Raw genomic sequence first — 21,763 nt, 5'->3', positions numbered from 1 at the left:
TCCCTACGGAGGGACCATCTACCAGGCGATATACCCCTAAGCCCAAGGAATGGACAAAGGTGGCTGTCTGCAGGGGCTGTGTATGTGCTTGAACTGGGGCATCCTCACACGTGCTCATGAGATTCCCTGAAGTGAGAGACAGCTCAGGGAGAGTGGAGACAAAAGGAAGTGAGCAGATGGGAGGGTGACGTGGAAACTTAAGGAGTCTAAAGATTCTAAATGGGAACCTGGCCTTCTGGGTCATTATGAAAGTACATTTGTCAAAGAAGGATGACAATTTCTTTTTTTTTTTCTGGCCATGCCATGTGGCACGTGGGATCTTAGTTCCCCAATCAGGGATTGAACCATGCCTCCTGCAGTAGAAGCATGGAGTCTTAACCACTGAATCTCCAGGGAAGTCCCAGAAAATATTTTCTTTAACAATTTGTTTCCAAAAGCTCTTTAACTTTTAAATATGTGGTATGTGCTGGGTTACCTGATGAAGTGTAAGATGTCTAATTGAATTCCAGGTAAACAACGAATGTTTTCTTGGTATGAGTGTCTATCTTAAATATTACACAGGACATGTTTGTACTAAAAAAGTATTCATTGTTTATCTAAAGTTAAAATTTAATTAGTCATCTTGATTTTTATTTGCTAAATCCGACAACCGCAGGAGGGTCTCCATTTGTATTCTTGCCAGAAGTCTGCGAACATTAGGATAGAATTAGAGGAGCCAGAGATGGACAGAGCCTGGCTTCTGGATCCTTAAATGCTGGAAAGCTGCCTGCTGACCAGACACTCATACCTTGGAGAAACCCTATAGCTTTTAAAAAATTTTTTAATTGGAAGATAATTGCTTTGCAATATAGGTTTAAGAGGGTGGGGATCTCTATATAGTTTTTGACCCACATTTTTTAGAAAGATTAATTATAACATCCAGTAAGTACTATTACGGGCTTCCCTGGTGGCTCAGCCATAAAGAATCCACCTGCAGTGGAGGAGATTCAGGTTTGACCCCTGGGTCGGGAAGATCCCCTGGAGAAGGAAATGGCAACCCACTCCAGTATTCTTGTCTGGGAAATCCCATGGACAGAGGAGCCTGGTGGGCAAGACTTAGCAACTAAACAATAACAACAACAGGTATTATTACTAAACCAAGAAAAGCTCTGCATTTCTCACAATGAAAAACTATGAAAATCTCCAGGCTGGGGAAAGAGAGATAAGTATGTGGGAGCAGTCTGCAAACAGAGGGCAATGCCCTCCTCCAGGGACTAATCCTCCTTCCTAGCAACATTAGTCCTTTGGGGCTGTTTGGACCCCAGGGCTCTTTTATAGCCTGACCTACAGTGGGAGCAGCTTATGTCTTTCTTCTACCATGATAGCTTTGAGGCAATGTGCTTCCCTGTAATGTTTTCAATAATAACAACAAATAAATATGTAAGAATGGATAAAAAATAAAATGTCATTGATATTATATATGTATATTCATATATATGCATAAAATGGCAGCTAACATTCATTGACTGCTTATTATGTACTAGGCAAGTTGCAGCTAGCTTCACATGGATTATCTCATTTAATTTTTTTAATACTTTTATGAAGTAGATTATTATCATTCCCATTTCATAGATAAGGAGATTGAGGTAAGATAGGTCCAAAATCATACTACAGCTACAAGTGGCATTTGATCACATCATGTCTGACCCCAAACCCTGCTTTTGTAGGGAAAAGTTGGTGTTTCAGTGGAAAATGGCATTTTCTAGATCAGTTTAGCAGATTATCAGATTCTGATTCCATGGGAGCAGTTTTATAACTCTGTAAATTGTAGATATCTGATAGCAGTGCAAAATAATTTGTCTATAGACATGGGAACAAATTTTGTCCAGTGGAGGGACAAGCTCCCCTCCTATGGAAAATCAGATTTGTATCCATTTGCATATTCATTTCAAAATTGCTTTATTTTATATGAATTTGTACTTATTTGGCTCTTCCTTTGAACCAGTTATAACATCTGACTGGTTCTTTCATTTAATTAATGAGCTAAATAAATTCTTTAATTTGTGTTCATTTGGAGGTATCTTCATGAGTCATGATTTTGCTTTAAAAAAAAATTATCGGTTAACAGTTTAACCACAAGACTGTCAGTGATGGCTGATGGATAACTAAAAAGGAAATAAACACATTGTAACTTGTAACTGTAAAATCTTGGGTGTGTATGGAGGGTGGGGTGGTGTCCATCCTGTTTGGTTCTTGGTTGCCTGTTACATGGCAGAGGTCATCTTTCCCTGATAAAGTGAGTCTCATGAATGTCTCAACCCCCCAAATTCCACATGTGAGAAGACGAGGCCTAGAGAGAGTCAAATATCACTTTTTCCTTCTTCCTTTCCTTGGAAGGAACTTGAACTTCCTTTGAAGTTCAGTTTCCTGTCTGAGGCCCTGCCTCTCCCCAGGGAATGTTACTGGGCTTCTCACAGGAGGTCCAGAGGATACTGCCCTGTGGCCTCCGTTGGAAAAACACCCCAGAGCACAGTCAACCTGAGGTGCACACAAAAGAGTAACATACACAATCAAATGAGTCAATAGTTTTGAAGTGCTCAGATTAGTCATTATATAAATGCCATGTACGTATTAAGTAAAAACACATTTGGACATGGACATGCATACCACATAAATCCTTTTTTAAAAATAAAAAAGAAGTCACAAGCTCTGCTGACTTCCACTCTTCATGTTTTGTTTCTCTGGGATCACAGTGCGAGGGTGTGAATGTGCAGGGCTGTGAGGTAATTTCCCAGAGTTCTGTTCAGGAGCATCCCTAAACAGAGCTTTAATGCCCAGTAAGACAGTCCTGCCCTTCACGGCCCAGGCATTCTAACAAATGAGTGAATAAATAACCACACCACCCGTGAAACTAAGTGTATTAAACCCTGCAGTCTGGTAGAAACATCAGCTGCTTTGTTTCCACCGGGTAGAAATGAGGACATGGCCAGTACCTCTGATGTGGGTACCACGGCACCAAAGAGAGGCACAGGCCAGGGGCCGACAGTCAGGTTTCTGCACGCCTTTTGCGCAGAGAGGTGGGGTAGTGATGATTTGTATCAGGATGGCCCTCTTGGGACTGCTGACAGGGAACAGCTTGGCAAGGAACAGAGAGGAAATAATACGGAGCCTGAGCAGCTCATCGGGCCATAAGTGATTGTGACCTCAGCACAGAAACGAGGCTCTAAAAATGAGGTATTTTAATAACAGATTTTCTTTCACGTTTAAGAAAACACAGTCATGAACATGCTACTTCCAACGAGAGGACAGACATACCTTGCTTTCGCTTTCATTGGACAGAATTTCCAAGGCTTCCAGGTGTGACAAACCTTGATACTCATCGAACAGCATCCCATAGTGTGCGGTCCTCTCGGCTGTGAGCTGCTGCGCCAGCCTCTGCTTCTCCTTCTCTTTGGCCTCCCGTAACATCTGCACAAACACACATTTGTACACTAGATGTATGCTTAAAAGCCCCATTTACTGCAAGATGTAGGGGGAGATGAACACTGACTTGGTACTAGTGAAGAGTAGGTTTTAGTCACTTTGGAATTTCTGCAAAAACGACTTTTTAAAAAAAAGGTAGGGGAGTTTTTATTTCTCTATTTTTTGACCACATCACACAGCTTGCAGAATCTTAGTTCCCTGACCAGGGACCAAACTCATTCTCCCTTCAATGGAAGCATGGAGCTCTAACCACTGTACTATCACATTCCCCTATAATGACTTTTTGGATTAATTTTTGAATTCTTCATGTTCATATGTACACAACAAAACAAAGCAAAATTTCTACTCCCAGGAATAAGATTGAAAAGAAGGAAAGCAAAACAGTGGTTTCCACTGAAGTGTTTTCTGTGTGTGTGATTAATTTTATTTTTTTTAATGTCCAGATTTTCTATATGAGCAAATTTAATGTACACTGGAAAGCTCAATCTACTGTGACAGGATTCATTGCAACTTGTACACCTAGGCAGACTTCAAAGGAAAAATAAGTTGATCTGATTTAATTTGAATTATTTAAAAATTTTTTGTGTGTGGTTATTAAACATCTTCAATTAAAAAAATAATAAAACATAAGCTCATAGTATATTCCTCACCAGATACCTAATATAAATGTAAATATTAATATAAATAAATGTTAGCTTATCAATTCTTAGATTGGTTTTGAGAAAAATGACTGTGAACTGACTTCCTCTTCAGGTTGATCATTTTTCTCCAGTTATGTTTCTATTGATTAAATAATAAGACAGTAAACACAAGTTGACCAGTTACTCATAGTTTCCTGCACTTCCTTTCCTTGACTCTAAGCACCGTTTATTTGATTCCTCATCAAGGTTACTGTGACATTGTTTATAGGGTTCTTTAATACCTGTGAAGAGCACCATAAATGCACTGGCCACTACAAGGCCACAAGAGGAAGATCATAAAAAACAGATTTTGGTTTTTATTAGGTGTCAATAAACCAATCAGCCTCATTCTCCTTTTCAGTTCCTGAGGTTGTTAGCCCAAAATCCAATAGGCTACAGAAAGAATTCACCCTCCTGTCTGTTTTCAAGACTGAATAAGTACAAGGTTTGAATTTTAAAACTTTCAAAACCACCTCTGGGAATTTTTAACACTTACACAAAAGCCAACTACCCTCACTGATCTCACTGGCTTGGTTGTGGTGAAGTAAAATAACAAAGTGACACTGAAACTGCTTCCTGGTTGCCCTCTTTCCAGGCTTCCCAGGCGGTGCTAGTGGCCAAGCATCCACCTGCCAGTGCAGGAGACACAGGAGACGTGGGTTCAATCCCCAGGTCAGGAAGATCCCCTGGAGAAGAAGATGGCAACCCTGTCCAGTATTCTTGCCTGGGAAATCCCACGGACAGAGAGAGGAGTCTGGTGGGCTACAGTCCATGGGGTCACAAAGCGTTGGTCGTGACTGAGCTGGTATTATTCTTTACCTTCTTTCTGGTCTACTTTTTCTTTCTTTTTTTAACAGCACTCATCATCTTCTAAAATATGAGATGATGTGTATTGTTTCTTTGTCCCTCCTCATTAGAACAAAATCTCCAATTTTAACCAGTGATGGTCTCAAATGCTTAGAACAGTGTATAGCACATGGTGGACATTCAAAATGCATTTGTGGAATGATTGAATGAATGAATAATTACTCTTTGGAAGGGGGCTGAAGGGGGTAATGTTGTGGCCATCCAGTGTAAACTGGCCATGTGAATCATAGGTGCAATGCTGAGATGTATCCTAGAGTGTTCCCTGGTGGCTCAGCTGGTAAAGAATCTGCCTGCAATGTGGGAGACCTAGGTTTGATCCCTGGGCTGGGAAGATCCCCTAGAGAAGAGAATGGCTACCTACTCCAGTATTCTGGCCTGGAGAATTCCATGGACTATATAGTCCATGGGTTGCAAAGGGTTGGACATGACTGAGTGACTTTCCCTTTCACTTTTAGATGTGTAATTACAAACAAATGCAGATGGCAAGTGTGTATTCTTGGGTGACACATTTCTATGAGCAGTGCTACTTACTTTTTTAATAAGTAAGTGCACTGGGGTTGCAAAGAGTCAGACACAACTGAGCGACTGAACTACACTGAAAGCAGAGGTGACAAAAAATTGTGACAGTGCCACAAAAACTATGGTAAATCTGGGAACTTGACCAGGTCCAGTTCTTCACTTTGTGGGAGTGTAAACTTAGGCCAAAAATTCACAAGACTTAGTTTCTGAACTTGGTCACATTTCCCTCCCACACTGTCTCCTTCCTGACTATAATCAAATTTATATATATGTATAAATTTATGTATACATATATAACATGTTTATATGTAAGTACAGATGTGTATATATAATATAAGTATATACATTATATATATATACATTTTATTTCTATATATATATTGAATATATAAGGGTATCAATTTATACATATAGAGAAAGTGAAAGTCACTCAATCATCTCTGACTCTTTGCAACCCCATGGACTGTAGTCTACTAGGCTCCTCTGTTCATGGAATTTTCCAGGCAAGAATACTGGAGTACGTAGTCATTTCCTTCTCCAGGGGATCTTCTTGACCCTGGGCTGCCCAGGAATGCTCACACTGTAGGAATGAAAGATAAACCCTTTTCATTCTAAGCCACATTGATACCTGGGTTATTATTACTATTATTGGTTTTGTTTTATTTTGCATTTTTATAGCATCTAATGTTAATGGACTGATTAATACAAAATCTATTTTCTTCTTTAAAGATCAAGAGGTTAATGGTCTAGCTGACTCTGCCAAGTCTCTACCAGGACTATAATATCACAATGGTTACATGTGGGTTATTATGGAAGTGTGTGTTAGTTGCTCAGTCATATCTGACTCTTTGTGACCCCATAGTCTGTAGCCCACCAGGCTCCTCTGTTCATGGGATTCTCTAGGCAAAAAAACTGGAGTGGGTAGCCATTCCTTTCTCCAGGAGATCATCCTGATCCAGGGATTGAACCTGGGTCTCCTGCACTGCAGGCAGATTTCCTATCACCTGAGCCACCAGAGAAGCCCCTACAGTGGAACAGCCAAGAAGAAATCACCTAGAAATCAAATTTTTTAGGAGCTGCCACAGCTGATATCTCCTGTTTTCAGTGATATCTCCTTTGTGGCTTTCTAGCACTAAGTCATGGGAAGACGTGTCTGTCCTGCCTGTGAAATTTATAAAATCCTGCATCTGCTGCTTTTGATTTTGGTAAGACATAGAGAGACCTGGTGTGTCAGACTCTTAAGGGGGAAGAGGTATAGGGGCATGACTGACACTAGGGGTCTGAGCTGGGCATGTGCTGTATGAAGGAGCAAGTTCAATATTAGAATAATATTAGAGTTTCCAATATTTGGAAAATAAGATAAATATTACTTTTAATTTAATTGACTACTGTAAGTAAAGCAAAACATAAATTAAATTCTTCATATCATACTTCTCAAGGAGGAAAACTTTACAGCTGGAAGTGTGACAGGAGAAGTCCAACCTTGCATATAGTAAGAGAAATGTAAACTAAGATTCCATTGAGATAGCATGTTTACCTATCATCGTGACACATAAAAAAGACAATGATAAGAACTAACATTCTTGGGTGAGAACTATGAGTCAGGTTCTCTTCTAACTCATGTAATCCTCACAACAAAGCTGTTAATAGGCATTGATGGTCCCAGTGTGCAGAAGAGTAATCTGAAGCACAGAAGGGTTAAGTCATCTGCTCAAGGTCAAGTCATCTGCTCAAGGTCATGGAGCTAGAACCTGGTAGAGCCAGAATATGATGGTACTGCAAACTGAGTGTTTGTGTTTCCCCAAAATTCTTTTGTTGAAACATAATCCCTGGTGTGATGGTATTAGGAGGTGAGGCCTTCAGGAGGTGATTAGATCACAAGGGTGGACCCCTCACAAACAGGATTCAGGTCCTTATAAAAGAAACCCAGAGAGCTCCTCCACCTTCTTCCACCATGTGAAGAAGCTGGGAGAACATCAGTCTCTGAATCATAAAGCAGGCCCTTAACCAGATATTGAATCTGCTGCTGTTCTGACCTTCAACTTGCCAGACTCCAGAATTTTGAGAAATAAATGTTCGTTGTTTATAACCTCAGCCTATGGTATTCTCCTATAGCAGCTGAATGGACTTAGACAAATGGTATCAATGGAATTATCTTTAAGAAATTATTAAGTATGTATAATTTATATTTAATAAAGCAAGATACAAAAGAGTTGGTTAGTGTGCTATCATTTGGTTGAAAAAATTTGTATGTATACATGTGCATATACATATATATATATATATTTAGCTATATTTACCTATACAGCCATATCTATATCTAAACCTGTCTATATGTCTCTGATAGAATCTGTAAGAAGCTGTTAACAATGGTTAACAATGATTGTATCCCATGAAGAGTGGCTGGGGAAAGTAGCATATTAAAATTTCAATTTTCACTCCCTGCTATTTCAGGTCTTTGAATTTGACATGTGCTTTAAAATATCTATTAAAGAAGATAAATAAAATCTTATTTACTTTATTGACTGAAAGAACAAATCACAAAAGTACATAATCCCACCTGAGATAAAGAAACAGTTCTCTCCATGAGTGTCTTGGTCCGCTTAAAACCTGGGTCACTTTCTGCAAGGACATTCATGGTTTTCTTGCCGATGAATTCCAAAGCATCAAGACCACCAGTTAAGACGCTTTTACCCTGCCAGTGAGGTAATTGCATGAGATTAGGTTTTTACGTTTTGGTATTTCGAGGCAGTCAGTACCTCCTAGAATGAACTATCTTCAAATATTAAAAGCAATATGAAGTCACAATTTTTTCTCATCAGGAGATTTATCATTGATTTAATCCTATTTTCTTTTCCTTGGAAGAGCATATATCATATAATTTGTAGGACATACAATGTTATTTTTAAAAGGTGCTTAAGAAAACCAAAACATTTTAAGGATTAATTTTATTGGTGTGCATGAATAGGTACGCTTCTAAGACAAAAAATTAATAGATGACCCAGTTCCCGATTTTGTTTGAAACAATTTTAACACAAGTAACAGAATTATTTGGAGCAGTCTATAAAAATGTCAAATAGTCATGCCAATTTAGGGAATTCTTTAATCTAAGGGCCCTAGAGTGTAGGACCCTCAGGCTGCTTCGATGGCTCTTGCATACTTTCAGAAACTAGCAATAACTGCCTATAATTAGTATATTCATGGAATAAGACAGGTTAATTTCTACATGCTTCTGGCTCTAGAAATTATTCTATTATATAGTTATCCTCTGCAAATCGCTTTGCCAGCCGGTTTCCCTTTTTAAAAAAAGAGTAAAACAACCAAGATTAACTTAGATAAACTGTACATAACAAATAGAACTGCATACATTTCTTTGCAACACCTTGTCTGTACCCCAACTACACAACTACAATTACAATCTGCATATATCTGTGTTTTCTCACCTTACATGAGTTTGCATAAGTTATATTTTAATATTACTATTTTATTATTTATATACATTATCCATTTTTCAAAATTATCACTTCAATAGCAATATTCTATTTCACTGATTAATATACTTTATTAGTCATCTCTGTTTTGGACACTTAGACTTTGTTTTCAGATTTGGAAGCCAATCAATAATCACACTAGAAAACAATTTTTTAAATGCACATATTTTGGGAAGACTAGGAGATAATAGCAATTACACTTTGGCATAATTTAAAATTTATTTTCTCCTGACATCCTGAGGCTTACTTCAGTGGAGAATAAAACTGGAGGATGGAGGGACTTTGGCAGATTTGGTGGGGGGTGGGGTGCTGGAACTTGGAAAAAGGGAGAACTGGAAAGTTGGAGAGCACACGGAAAGGAATGTGAGGAAGCCGAGGACAGACTCAGAGGGCCTGGGTCGTAGCTCAGGGAGACCATGAATTCACTCCTTGTACCAGAGATAATGAAACCGTTCCACTCAACTCCCAGCTCTACAACCCTCTCTGCACGTCTGCCGTGGACATACTGAACTTGTACTCCCAAAATATATTAGCTGACTCCTAAAACATATTAGCTATCCGCTTCTCCCTGCTTAGTCTAGAGTACTTCAAGTAGCAAGGAGAGGAACAGCCATTTCCTATTTCTGGCAAGCCCTGACATGAAGTCTGAGTAAGACGCCTCCATGTGTGTCCACAGTCCCCTCATCTCATATGCCTTTGCATCTGATAACTGTTGAGTTGCCTTCATCTTCCAGGATGTTATTATGCCCTCCTGTCTGTCAGCTTATGCCCAACATCTAGCATAGCTCTTGGTATATAATGAGAGCTAACTACCTTTTTTTAAAAAGTGAATGAATGAATAAATTGGAAATGAGCCATAGTTTATGAAAAATTAGCTGTTTGATTTTACAAAGCAGAAAGTAAATCTCTTCTTCTGATCCTGAAGACTAGCTGCTTCGTTTCAGCTGGGGTGTGTCCTTTTTTTCATTATTGATCAGTGTCTTGTCAGTAAAAAGCTTTTTAAGCTTCTGTAAGAGGAAGGGGCCAGGGAAGGAGCCTGCTATTCAAGGAAAGAGAGGAGTGGGAACTGGGAGGTAGGGATGGAGGAAGAATGTTGGTCTTATTATCTGGAAACACGTTAGAAACATCTTGGGGATGCTCCTGGTTCTTTACTGGTATGTGTATATACATACTTAGAATCACTTCATAATTTTTCAGATTGAAGGTTAAGAGACACAGAACATTTCGGAAAAACAACTGTCCCAGCTCTAAGAAAGAGCCCTCCCTCCCTGGTAAACAGAGACTGTCCTTGCAGCTGTTGGAAAGGGCAGTGTTACATCAGACTGAAAAATATTCTTTCTAAGCAGCTCTTTTTTTTTAAACATAAAGTATATTTCTTTTTGTTCTTATCATCTTGGTTCCAAGGTTATGCCTACTCTGTCAGAGAAAGCATAACAAAACCATAATCAAAAGTTTTGAGCAAGGCCATCTTTTCTCTGATGTATCTAGGTCACTGGTAAATAGAAATATCAAAAGAAGGCACAGGCAGACCTCAGGGAAAACAGAGGAAGCAGCTAATGACTCACTGTGTTCTGAACGGCATTGGTAATGGCTGACAACATGCCCCGAGACCCCGAGGAAGGAGAAGTGGGTGGGCTTTCTGCGGGGCTCTGATCTGCGGCTGTATCGGCTACTAAAGAGAAAAACACCCTTTTAGAGTTTGTTTTGCTGATCTGAACTTGGAAATCTATATTTGTGCACGTGGTGTAATATAGCCCAAGTCCAGAAACACCCAAATAAACGCACCACTCACTTTGAGAGACTTCATTTTCATCATGAGGTTGGGCCCCTTCGGAGGAGCCAGAGTTCACACTATGAATCCGGAGGGTGGCCCCTGCCTTTTCCTTCACTGCTGTCAATCCATGACCTGTCAGGAAAGAAAATACGACTCATAGATACAATAGAAGTCCACGGTCTGCAGGTTCCATAACTCATGTCCCAGAGCTCCTGTAAGCTGGAGGAGAATATCCCAGTTGTGGGAGAATGTGGTGAGCCCCCGGGCGTGGGCTCCAGTCTGAGCTCAGCTTCATGTCTGCCTAGCTGGGGGACTTTCGAGAAGTTCTCAACCTCTCTGTGACTCAGTTTCTCCACTACGCTGTTGTGAGGAGCAAATATGATAAACACATGTAAAGTGTTTATTTTTTCCTCTTATTTCTCACACTATCCAATGAGCAACCTGGGGTTCCCAGCCCAAGATGTTATCTGTGAACGATATTCCTGTCTTACCCTCTTTCTTCTTTTCTAAGTCTCTCAGGGTGAGTATGCATCATTTATGTTTTGATTTTTTGCATGCCTATCCCATTGTAGGTGCTCAATTACCATTGAACTGAAATCAGTTGCGCCTTAACAAGCTCTTTCAAAGTGCTAGTCATCTGTTTAGTACAGCCTCTGTGTGTGACAGCCCGGTCTGGAGATATGTCCAGATCCAAAGGCAAGCCGGTGGGAAAACCAGGAAGGGCACACTACAGTTGCCCTGACATTTGTCTTTAGCAGTAAAACAGTCCAAACACAAGAATAGTCAGGATGAGGGGCACTGATCTTACTCCATCTTTGTGGGGACAATGCCTGTATTTCCTGGAGCTCAGCACAGTGGGTAATCAATAATGATTTAGTGAATACAGAGCTGACCTTCCCATCTACCCTCCCACTAATACACACACACACACACACACACACACACACACACACAGAGCTCTATTTAGATGTAATCGATATATAGATTTGCACATACTTAAAAGTTCCTCCAATTATATTTTCTAACTAACAATTCTTTTTTTCTGAATTCTTTTGTTAGTAAAAGTACGTCTTTACAACATTCTACTCGAAATATAAATCTATGGTTTTTTATAGCTAAGGTTTAGGCTCTATGCCACACCCTACTTTGAAGAATAACTTCTAAAACTTTACTTAGTGTGACATCTAGTGCCCAGAACAAGGAATAAGATGGAGTCATTGTTGCCTTTTAACAGAGTAATTATTCTCAAAGATACTGATATGGGTCTATCAATAACAGAGAAAAACAACCAGCATGAGTAATAGTCTAGGGTATAGCTCATGAATTCTTCACATGACATCATGAACCCCCCAGAAGTGAACCCGTCCAAATTCCATGATTCAAAAGATGAATATCCTCTACCCTTTGACTTACTGCAGTAAAAAGAAGGTGCATAAAGCAAAAATGGTAAGATAATAATGCTGTGATACTGCATCATTAGAAACAAATGCTAAATGACTGTCTGGTATTTAACTTATAATCTATACTCCAGTGGAAAAAGCCCTAAACATAGGAGTCAGGAGTCTTGTGGAGGAATTTTGGTTCCATCAGTTATCAGCCATGTGGACTTGGTGACTTTGCTGAGTCTCTGCTGCTGCATCTTTTCTGAAAGGAGGATGATATCATCTACCTCGCAGGGTTTTGTTAGGTTACTGAGGAGAAATATGTGAAACCCTTGGTACTGGGTCAACATTATTGAGCACAACGTCCCAGACACTGGAACCTATTTTCAGTACAGTAAATTGTCTCATATAATCTTTTCATGATAAAGTAAGAAATATTATTCTACTCGTTTCATGATTGAGGAAACTGATACCTGGTGACGTGAAAACACTTGCCTAAGATCCCAAAGCCAAGAGGTGGCAGAGGCAGGATCTGAGCCCAATCTTTCTGACTCTCACATGCTCCATCACAATGTTATATTAATAAAGTCTTACATGCTATTTGTAGTTGATTAAATGTCATTTTAGTCCAATTTCTATAAGTCCTTGCAAATCAGACACTTACTCAGGAGCTTCCTCATTCTTAAAACATTGCATGTGTTAGTCGCTCAGTCGTGTCCAACTCTTTGTGACCCTATGGACTGTAGCCTGCCAGGCTCCTCTGTCCATGGGATTTTCCAGGCAAGAATACTGGAGTGAAAGGCCATTCCCTTCTCCAGGGGGGTCTTCCTGACCCAGGGATCAAACCCAGGTCTCCTGCATTGTGGGCAGATTCTTTACCATCTGAGCCACCAGGGAAGCCCACTAGAACATTGGTTTACACTAAAATTAGCTTGAGTTATTTTACTTTGACCAAAGAGCAAGGTGAAGGTCACCCAGCAGTGACACCTTCCTCTAACCCTGCCCTGTCCAGCCACACCTTGGGGTGATACAGCTTAATGCTTTTAGGATCATCTCTGTGCTGTTCAGGCATGGATCCCAAGACACTGTGTGGTGTTGTCTTCCACCTTCAGTTTAATTTTATTCTCAAAAATTTTTACCAGTCTCGCTTCTTATGATTTCCACCAAGATCAAAACCCCTTTGAAGAGAAGTCTCCCCTTTTTCTGGAGAATGAAAATAATTTGTTGTTGGTGGGAGGGTCTCTCTGACCAAGTGGTAAGTTAGGGGAGCAACAGCAGTTTCATGCCAGCACCCTGGATGACTGGGTGGCCCTGAGAGTACTTCTACTGGTCCCACATGATAAAGGGTCCCCAGCGAGGGCAGCAGCTAACTTGTTCAGAAGGCTCTCGCCTTTTAGATTGCTTTAATTTTAACATAACATTTCCTTCTTTTTCATTTCATGTTTTTCTTTTTCTTTTAAAAGATGAATGCATAAAAAAACTATTTAAAAAATGCCATAATCTCATTTCTTTAAGATTTCTGGTTGATTTTTAAAAAATAGAAACTTATAATGTTAGCAAAATCAGATTATAAAAACACAGACAATAGAAGGTGGGCTAGCTTCTTTTTCCCTAGACAACATCCACTGACCTAACAGGTAATAGAGTCTATGAACTTACAAATGCCTATGAAATGATTTTGGAGGAGGGCATGGCAACCCACTCCAGTATTCTTGCCTGAAGAATCCCACAGACAGAGGAGCCTGGTGGGCTTTAGACCATAGCGTTGCAAAGAGTCAGACGTGACTGAAGCAACTTAACACACATGAAACAATTTAAGACCTGAAAAAGTATTGGTTCTAAAAGACAATGAAGAAAGTTTATAAATTAAAAATTAAATAATGTTTACTTACATGTATTAAAAAATAGAATATTAGTCAACTGGTCAACTACAGTTCAAGTAAATTTAACTCTTCCATAGTTATATATACATTATATATTTAATGAAGGGTGTGGATGTGTTTTATTATACTTATTGTGATATGTGAGGGACTTCCAAGGAGGAGTGCCAGGGGCTCTTAAAAGACTTAAAGTAAGTGGCCCTGTCTTCCTTAACCTTACCCAAGACCCTGTTCCCTTTTAAAGATAACAAGTCCAATTTGTTTTTTGTTGATTCCTTTCAGCAACAAGGTTTTAAAAGCACATTCTTATATATAAGTGTTCCAGACCTGGCTTCACCATAGACACTGGGGTCTCAGCTCAGCAGATGGTGGTGGAGGCTGTGTGTGCTGCTGGGATTCTGGTGTTTGTTCTCCCGTGCTGATGGCCCTTGGCTCAACACCTTGTTTTGCAATGCCCTTCGCCAAAGGGAACTGGCTCCCTCAAGACTACACTATAGGGACTGGTCAGTGAGGGAGCTGGTGATATAAAATCCTGGCCCTGTGACATCTCTGAAGAGTCACCCCAACCCCTAAGCTTCCTATGGGATGGGCTGCAACTGCATCATTGTTCATCTTCTCCCGAAGCCCTGTTCTTCTTCATTTTTTTTAAAAAAAGAACCGTTTTCTTTTATTTTTAGTTGTGCTGGGTCTTCGTTGCTGCAAGGGCTTTTCTCTAGTTGCGGCAAGTGGGACCTGCTCTCTAGTTGCAGTGCTCAGGCTTCTCATTGTGGTGGCTCCTCTCGTGGCGGAGCATGGGCTCTGGGGCACACAGGCTCAGTAGCTGTGGCTTGCGGGCTCTGGGGCACAAGCTCAACAGTTGTGGCGCACAGGTTTGGTTGCTCCATGGCATGTAGGATCTTCCCAGATCAGGGATCGAACTCTTGTCTCCTGCATTGGCAGGAGCCACCAGGGAAGCCCCCAAAGCCCAGTTCTGCTTTCCCAGTCCTTCAAGTCTTTGCAAGGCTTGCTCCTGAGAGCCCTTCCCAGTAAAACTCCAGTAAACTCATTCTTGCCTCAGTCTCTCCCCTGAGCATCCAACCGGGGACACTGACCTATCTCATTCTCTTTAATGGTTATGTAGAACATTTCACAGAATGACTCTGTCATGTTTCACATTCTGTATGGATGGACACACGAGTAGCTTCTGGTTTTTCTTATATTCTTGATGAACTCCCTTACTTCTTTCAGGTCTTCGCTCAAATATCACCTCATTAAGATCTACCCTTCACCACTCTTTAACCTGTACTCCTGACTTTATATTTTTCAAAGACTTCCCACTCTATAACCCTCTATATAATTTTCCTACTCAGCATGTGCATTGCTTATTGTCCACATCCTTCCACTAGTCTGTAAGCTCTACTACAGGGTCTTCTCTTACTTGCTCACTATTTCATCTCAAGTGTCTAGAATAGTGCCTTGCATGGTAACTATTTGATGCGTATATTCCATATTGAACATCGTTACACATTTATCTTAATAAACTTTTGTAAAGAGTCAACACTGGGGCTGCTGGATAGAAGGCTCATGAATTTAGGATTTCATCGGTAGTACTAACTGCTCTTCTGAGGGTTACACCAATTTCTACTCTTCTTCAGGTGAATTTTGGAAATAGAACAATTTAAAAGTATTGACTGCCTTTCAGACTCTACTATCAATGAATTCAAGATATTATAAAAAGTTGTGAGAAGTAGCTGTTTAGAAAAACACACAGATGGTGTTGCTGCACTCAACATGAAGCAAACTTCATGACAGTAAACTTCATGGCAGAAAAAGTGGAGCCCGTCAACCTTCCTTTCGGGAAAGTCTTCTCTCTCCATTATGCTGGTTGATGTCCAGTCTGTAATCATGTACTCACTTCTCTTTGGGATCAAAATCTACAAAAAGAGTTTCTGAACTCACAGTGTTTGCTTTGCCACCACACAGGAATTCATTAATCCCTGGGCCCTATTCATAGTTTGAAAGGATTGTGAACAAACTCCAAGCATTAATCCTATGATCTTTTGTACTGATATTTGAGAATTGTCACATCATCAGCAATATCACCTTTAAAACAAATCCATGTGATACCGAGAGTGAAATACCTGGCAAAGGGTTCTTACTGTAGCGTCATTCTGACAAGTTTGCCGTTCTCTGTGATAAACACTGTCATTACTTCTGACAGTGCTGGTAGAAGGTGTTCATTAAAACGTGCAGAAGGAAAACGCCACGTAACTCACGAGTGGATAGGGAAGGAGAACAATGATAACTTTGAAAAGGTAAACATACAGATCAGCTCTCCCTTGCCCTTCTCAGGTACCCTAGCATAAAGGTGTTGAGATTCATAAAACTGTCAAAACTAGAATTTTAAATAAACAGGTCGGCCTTTTGTAGTATCTGGAAATAAGTTGCTCTATTTTACTACAGAATTTTTACCTTGGCATATTTGCATATGTCTCAGCATTGTCGACTTTCATTTGGTTACTAGTCTATCACTTAGCAATATATTCTACACATAAATCAAGTCTCTACGGTGCTTGTGGAAAATCACATCTGTTTCTCACAATAGCACTTTGAAATTATCATAAAATCTTTTTCTTCTTTTTTTTTTTTTCTTACATTTTCCTTCTGCCTCTGTTTTCTGCCTGGATCTTAAATAATAACCATTTTCATTGCATTTTATGAACCCATCCAAAGGCGTGGGTGGCAGCTGACCAAGTCTTCTTCGAACGTGACTAACAGTGTGGCTGTAAATGAAACCAACACAGGAGTTACGGCCTCTCCAGAAACAACTGTTGGCTGAGAGATGTCTGATTTTATATAAGCATTGGGAAGGTTATTTTTCATTTTCTCGTAATCTTGGGGGTCAAAGTAGTGAGTCAGAAGATAAAATATAAAAATACAGTGTAGAAAAAGTCAATTTTCTGTATTTTTCTACTCAGCACAGTGGTTACAAATATCTTTCTCTTGCTACATAGAACCATAGTCTATGGAATCATTATATTTCACAAGTTGGAGGGAATCTTAGAATTTCTCAAGTCGTTCCACACATACTTTTCCAAGTAAGGAAGCTGAGCCTATAGAGGCTCAGTGCATAGTGAAGCTAGTTAGTGACACTTCTTTGTGATCACAGGTTAGTGGCAGTCGGGATCAGGGCTCTCAGGTTTTATGAGCCCTGATACAATGAATTTTCCAAGAGAGAACCACCTCTAAATCTTTCCATTCTTTAATTACTCTCTTGCCAACTCTTAAACAGCTCCAACAATTGTGCCTGCAGTTTTTCAACAACTGTAACAGCACTGGTTTCTATTTGTAATGCTCAATCGACAGCTCTGAATTTCATTAGGGACTTTGTGTCTTGTACAGTTTTAGCTGCTACTGGAATTACCCTGAGGGTAACATGAGGTTTCTGAGTAGCAATCAATTGCAATAGAAGGTGTGGTTATTTTCTTCCTTTATTTTCCACAGGCAATTTATAAACCTTCAAGAGCTTGTCGGCTATTTCGAGTGCTCTGTTTTCCAGTAAGTTTCTTTGCCCTGTGATAATAAACTTAATGCTGCAAAGCCCGTTATTGTGTGTGCATAACGGAAGGCCTGCCTCACTCGCCTGTCTTAATCCAAAGGTTGCAGCTCAAGATAGACCACGATTTAGGACGGCGCCGATAAATTCCTCAAGCTTCTGTAAGAAGGTGGTTGAATCCTGTTCTCACCGACGACGCTCTGTTCCAGGCTGTGAGCCTGACTGACACTTCTCCACTTGTGGGACACATGACCCCTGTTACCTTTGGGAGTCAAATCACCAATCACCTCCACTGCTTATTTCCAGCCTTGGAACCTATGACTTCAGCCTTCCCTCATGCTACAAGTTTTAGTTCTCCACCAGGTCCACAGAAATACTTATCTTAAAGTATGCATTGCTATCATTTTAGCCACTATTACTTTGTAAAGTTACAGTCCGTCTTAATCAGAAATCCCCCAAACACACCTTGTGAATGAGTTAGGGATGGTATTCAACTATCTTGCTACTGCGTTCATTCAGGTTGTGATGACCAGTGATGATGAACACAGTCTCTACTTCTCTAAAGATGGCTCCAGGTTGTCCAATGGGACTCTTAGAGTGGTATTGATATTTCAAAATTTCTTTGCTCTCCCTCATATGCCCTTTGGTTGTTGTGGGTACAACCAAGAGGGAAATGCCAAGATTAAAATGCTTTTCAAAATTCTAGCATGTAGCTAGAGCCATTAAAAAATATTAAGATTCTGGAATTGGTGGTGTAACTGTTGAGAATTTCAACCAGAAAAGGGAGGTGTGGTAGGTAGAACTGAGAGATCACTCCCAAGATTCTCACCCCTGACATATATATCCATGTCTCCCCACCTCCACCAATTTGAGGGTGGTTGTTGTTGTTCAGTCACTAAGTCATATCTGATTCTTTGCAACCCCATGAACTCTAGGCTCCTTGTCCTCCACTATCTCCCAGAGTTTTCTCAAATTCATGTCCACTGAGTCAGTGATACCATCCAACCATCTCATCCTCTGCCACCCTCTTCTCCTTTTGCCTTCAATCTCTCCCAGCATCAGGGTCTTTTCCAATGAATCAGCTCTTTGCATCAGGTGGCCAAAATATTAGAGCTTCAGCTTCAGCACTGGTCCTTTAAATTAATATTCAGGGTTGATTTCCTTTATGATTGACTGGCTTGATTTTGCTGTCCAAGGGACTCTCAAGAGTCTTCTCCAGCACAATTTGAAAGCATTAGTTCTTCAGCGCTCAGTCTTCTTTATGATCCAACTCTCCCATTCGAAAAGGAAATTGCAACCCACTCCAGTATTCTTGCCTGGAGAATCCCATGGACAGAGGAGCCTGGTGGGCCACAGTCCATACGGTCACAAAGAACTGGACACAACTGAAGCAACTTAGCATTAGCACTCGAAAAACTATAGCTTTGAGTATACTGACCTTCATTGGCAAAGTGATATCTCTACTTTTTAATATGCTGTCTAGATTTGTCGTAGTTTTCCTTCTAGGGAACAAGAGTCTTTTAATCTGAGAGTGAACAGGATTGTGAATATGATGGGATTCACTCCCATAATTCAGTTCAATTCAGTCGCTCAGTCGTGTCCGACTCTTTGTGACCCCCATGGGCTGCCAATGCAGTAGCTGCAGGAGATGTCAGTTCAATCCCTGGGTCAGGAAGTTCTGGACACCATTATAACTGGAAGCACCCAAAATATTACACTGTTTTATGACATAAAGCATGAAGAGAGTGGTATAACTTGATGATCAAGTAATATACTTTCCATGACATCACAATTTCAAAAACTTTTAGACTCCACATTTTTAGTTTTGGTTCAAAAGCATGCCAGTCCTGAGTACTGTCAGTGGCAAGATCCATTTGGGAGTCACTGAAAGCTCAAACATTTTCCCTAGAAAGCAAGATGCTTGTAGTGCCCGTCCTCACTCTAATAAGAGACTCTGCCCTGTTCAGAAAACAAAACAGGCTCCTCTACTTTAATCTGACTAATTTTTTCCATCTGCATATGTATCGGGTTGGTCAAAAAGTTCATTTGTGTCTTTGGCCAACCCAAAGTATCCACGGTATACCTGGCCTTTCAATTAGCAAAAGAAAAAAAAAAATCTGCTTTTCAGGCTCTCAGAAGACAGCAATGTTTATTTGATCACCATCTACTCCTTGCCACAGCTCTCCTGATACTTGACAGGCATGGAATTAGGAGAATGCAATGAATCCATTCTTCTAGGCATCTAAATTCTATCAAATTAGATACCTGCCCCTTCAACTGTCTATGACCACGGTTCATTGGAGTAGGGCCAGAGACTACTGATTTAGGAGTAACAGTGAATTGGACCAATTCATGGCCTATCACAAGATCCTCATGCCACAGACTATATGAGGACACCTGAGTCAGATGATCTGCAAGCGGTGTTACCTGTGGCTTCCTATGTTCTGCCTGTCAGTCTCCACCCTCAAGATGAAATGTCAAGGCTAGGTCATCTTAGACATGTTTATGCCATGTCTTCAGTGTTCATGAAGAGTATACATGAGAAATGGTCACATGAAGAATAACTGTGACAAATCTTCACTGATGAGGATACAGTCATTATGTTTTCTCTTAGTATAAGAGCCAATGCAGGACATTTCTTCAAAAATTTCATACAAAGAAAATAAAGTTATGTAAATATACTGTCTTGTTTTATCATTCAATGAGAAAGACACTCTACTGGCAGCCAAAATAAAGTTATCTAAATAAGCTGTGCCGTGCTGTGCTGAGTCGCTCGTCATATCCAACTCTTTGCAACCCCATGGACTGTAGCCCGCGAGGCTCCTCTGTCCATGGGGATTCTCCAGGCAAGAATACTAGAGTGTGTTGCCATGCCCTCCTCCAGGGGAATCTTCCCAACACAGGGTTTGAACCCAGGTTTCCTGCATTGCAGGTGGACTCGTTACCATCTGAGCCACCAGGGAAGCACAAGAATACTGGAGTGGGTAGCCTGTCTTTTCTACTGGGGGAATTCCCTGACCTAGGAGTTGAACTGGGGTCTCCTGCATTGCAGCAGATTCTTTACCAGCTGAGTTACCTGGGAAGCCCCTAAATAAGGTAAGTCTTGTTTTATTATTCAGTGAGAAAGATAATCTACTGGCAGGCAAGAATCTCAGAGTTAAGGTCAATGTTCAATTATAGTAACTCTGTTAGCCTTGATAAGTATCTTCTTCCTACCTGAATCTTTTCTATTTGTATTTCAATATGCTGTGATGAATGCCTTTTTAGAGAGTAGCCTATTTGTATATTTTAAAACGTTCAAGTGGATGATAAACAAAGCTTTAAGAATATATTATAAAAGCCCAAATCTTATATTCTAAGATGCAATATAATAAAATGGTTAAAAGCCATACTGCAAGGTTCAAAGCCCAATTCAGCTACTCTTGATTTTGGGTAAAGTTTAACCTCTCTGTGATTCAGCTTCCTTATCTCTAAAATGGAGGAAATAAGAGTACCTCCTAATAGGGTTATTTTGAAGAATAAATGTATCAATATACAGGAAGCACTTGGTAAACACTAAAAACAATTTTCTCTTATTATCTCGTGTGTGTGTGTGTGTGTGTGTGCGCGCGCGCTTAGTCCCTCAGTTATGTCCATCTCTCTGCAGCCTGCCAAGCTCCTCTGTCCATAGAATTTTCCAGGCAAGAATACAGGAGTGGGTTGCCATTTCCTCCTCCAGGGCATCTTCCCAACACAGGAATTGAACCCACGTCTCCTGTGTCTCCTGAATTGGCAGGCGGATTCTTTATCACTGCACCACTTGGGAATCCCAAATATCTCATGAGGTAATGTTAAACTCTATCAGTACATGGTATGATCAAAACATCATATCCTATTTGGCCCCTGAACTTTATCCATTCAAATGCAATGTATAATGCTTACCCACTGTGGCAGATGCTGACGAGAGCAGAGATTTGCCCCAGGAGCCCCAGCCTGCCCATCCCCCTCCACGTGGAGAGGAATCCAAAGCCTGTAAAAAACCAGATTAGCCACAAGGTCAGCAATTCGTTTATCCCTGGATGGGAAAATATCCATTCGTTTGAAACACAGAGAAGGTTAAACAAATCACCAACAGCCATATCTCACTGGATTATAGTTTATAAGGACCATAAAAGAATATACCAATCCATGCTG

At 40.4% G+C, this 21,763-nt stretch overlaps 1 protein-coding gene and 1 long non-coding RNA gene across 9 annotated transcripts in view; one reads left to right on the top strand and one right to left on the bottom strand.

Moving 5' to 3' along the window:
- Positions 1 to 21,763, bottom strand: part of FAM114A1 (family with sequence similarity 114 member A1) — a 64,832-nt gene that overhangs the window by 23,109 nt on the left and 19,960 nt on the right. For 6 of the 7 annotated variants that reach the window (XM_059887856.1, XM_024993536.2, XM_005207897.5 and 3 more), the window contains 5 exons: positions 21,512 to 21,599; positions 10,812 to 10,925; positions 10,585 to 10,691; positions 8,089 to 8,223; positions 3,295 to 3,447 (listed from right to left, as the gene is read on the bottom strand). In XM_059887856.1, the coding sequence (XP_059743839.1) occupies positions 3,295 to 3,447; positions 8,089 to 8,223; positions 10,585 to 10,691; positions 10,812 to 10,925; positions 21,512 to 21,599 (597 nt within the window). The remainder of the gene's footprint in view (positions 1 to 3,294; positions 3,448 to 8,088; positions 8,224 to 10,584; positions 10,692 to 10,811; positions 10,926 to 21,511; positions 21,600 to 21,763) is intronic. The other variant, XM_002688202.7, reaches the window with a different exon arrangement.
- Positions 10,920 to 21,516, top strand: LOC132345565 (uncharacterized). Of its 2 annotated transcripts, none has more exons than XR_009495015.1 (3): positions 10,920 to 17,592; positions 18,110 to 20,686; positions 21,237 to 21,516. It is a non-coding gene; the product is annotated as an uncharacterized lncRNA (long non-coding RNA). The 2 variants fall into 2 exon arrangements; XR_009495016.1 differs by having other exon boundaries at positions 10,920 to 18,187; positions 20,523 to 20,686.

The sequence above is a fragment of the Bos taurus genome, chromosome 6 (genome assembly GCF_002263795.3).
Source record: "Bos taurus isolate L1 Dominette 01449 registration number 42190680 breed Hereford chromosome 6, ARS-UCD2.0, whole genome shotgun sequence".
NCBI classification, from domain to species: domain Eukaryota; kingdom Metazoa; phylum Chordata; class Mammalia; order Artiodactyla; family Bovidae; genus Bos; species Bos taurus.
This window is presented reverse-complemented; position numbering and strand designations above follow the sequence as displayed.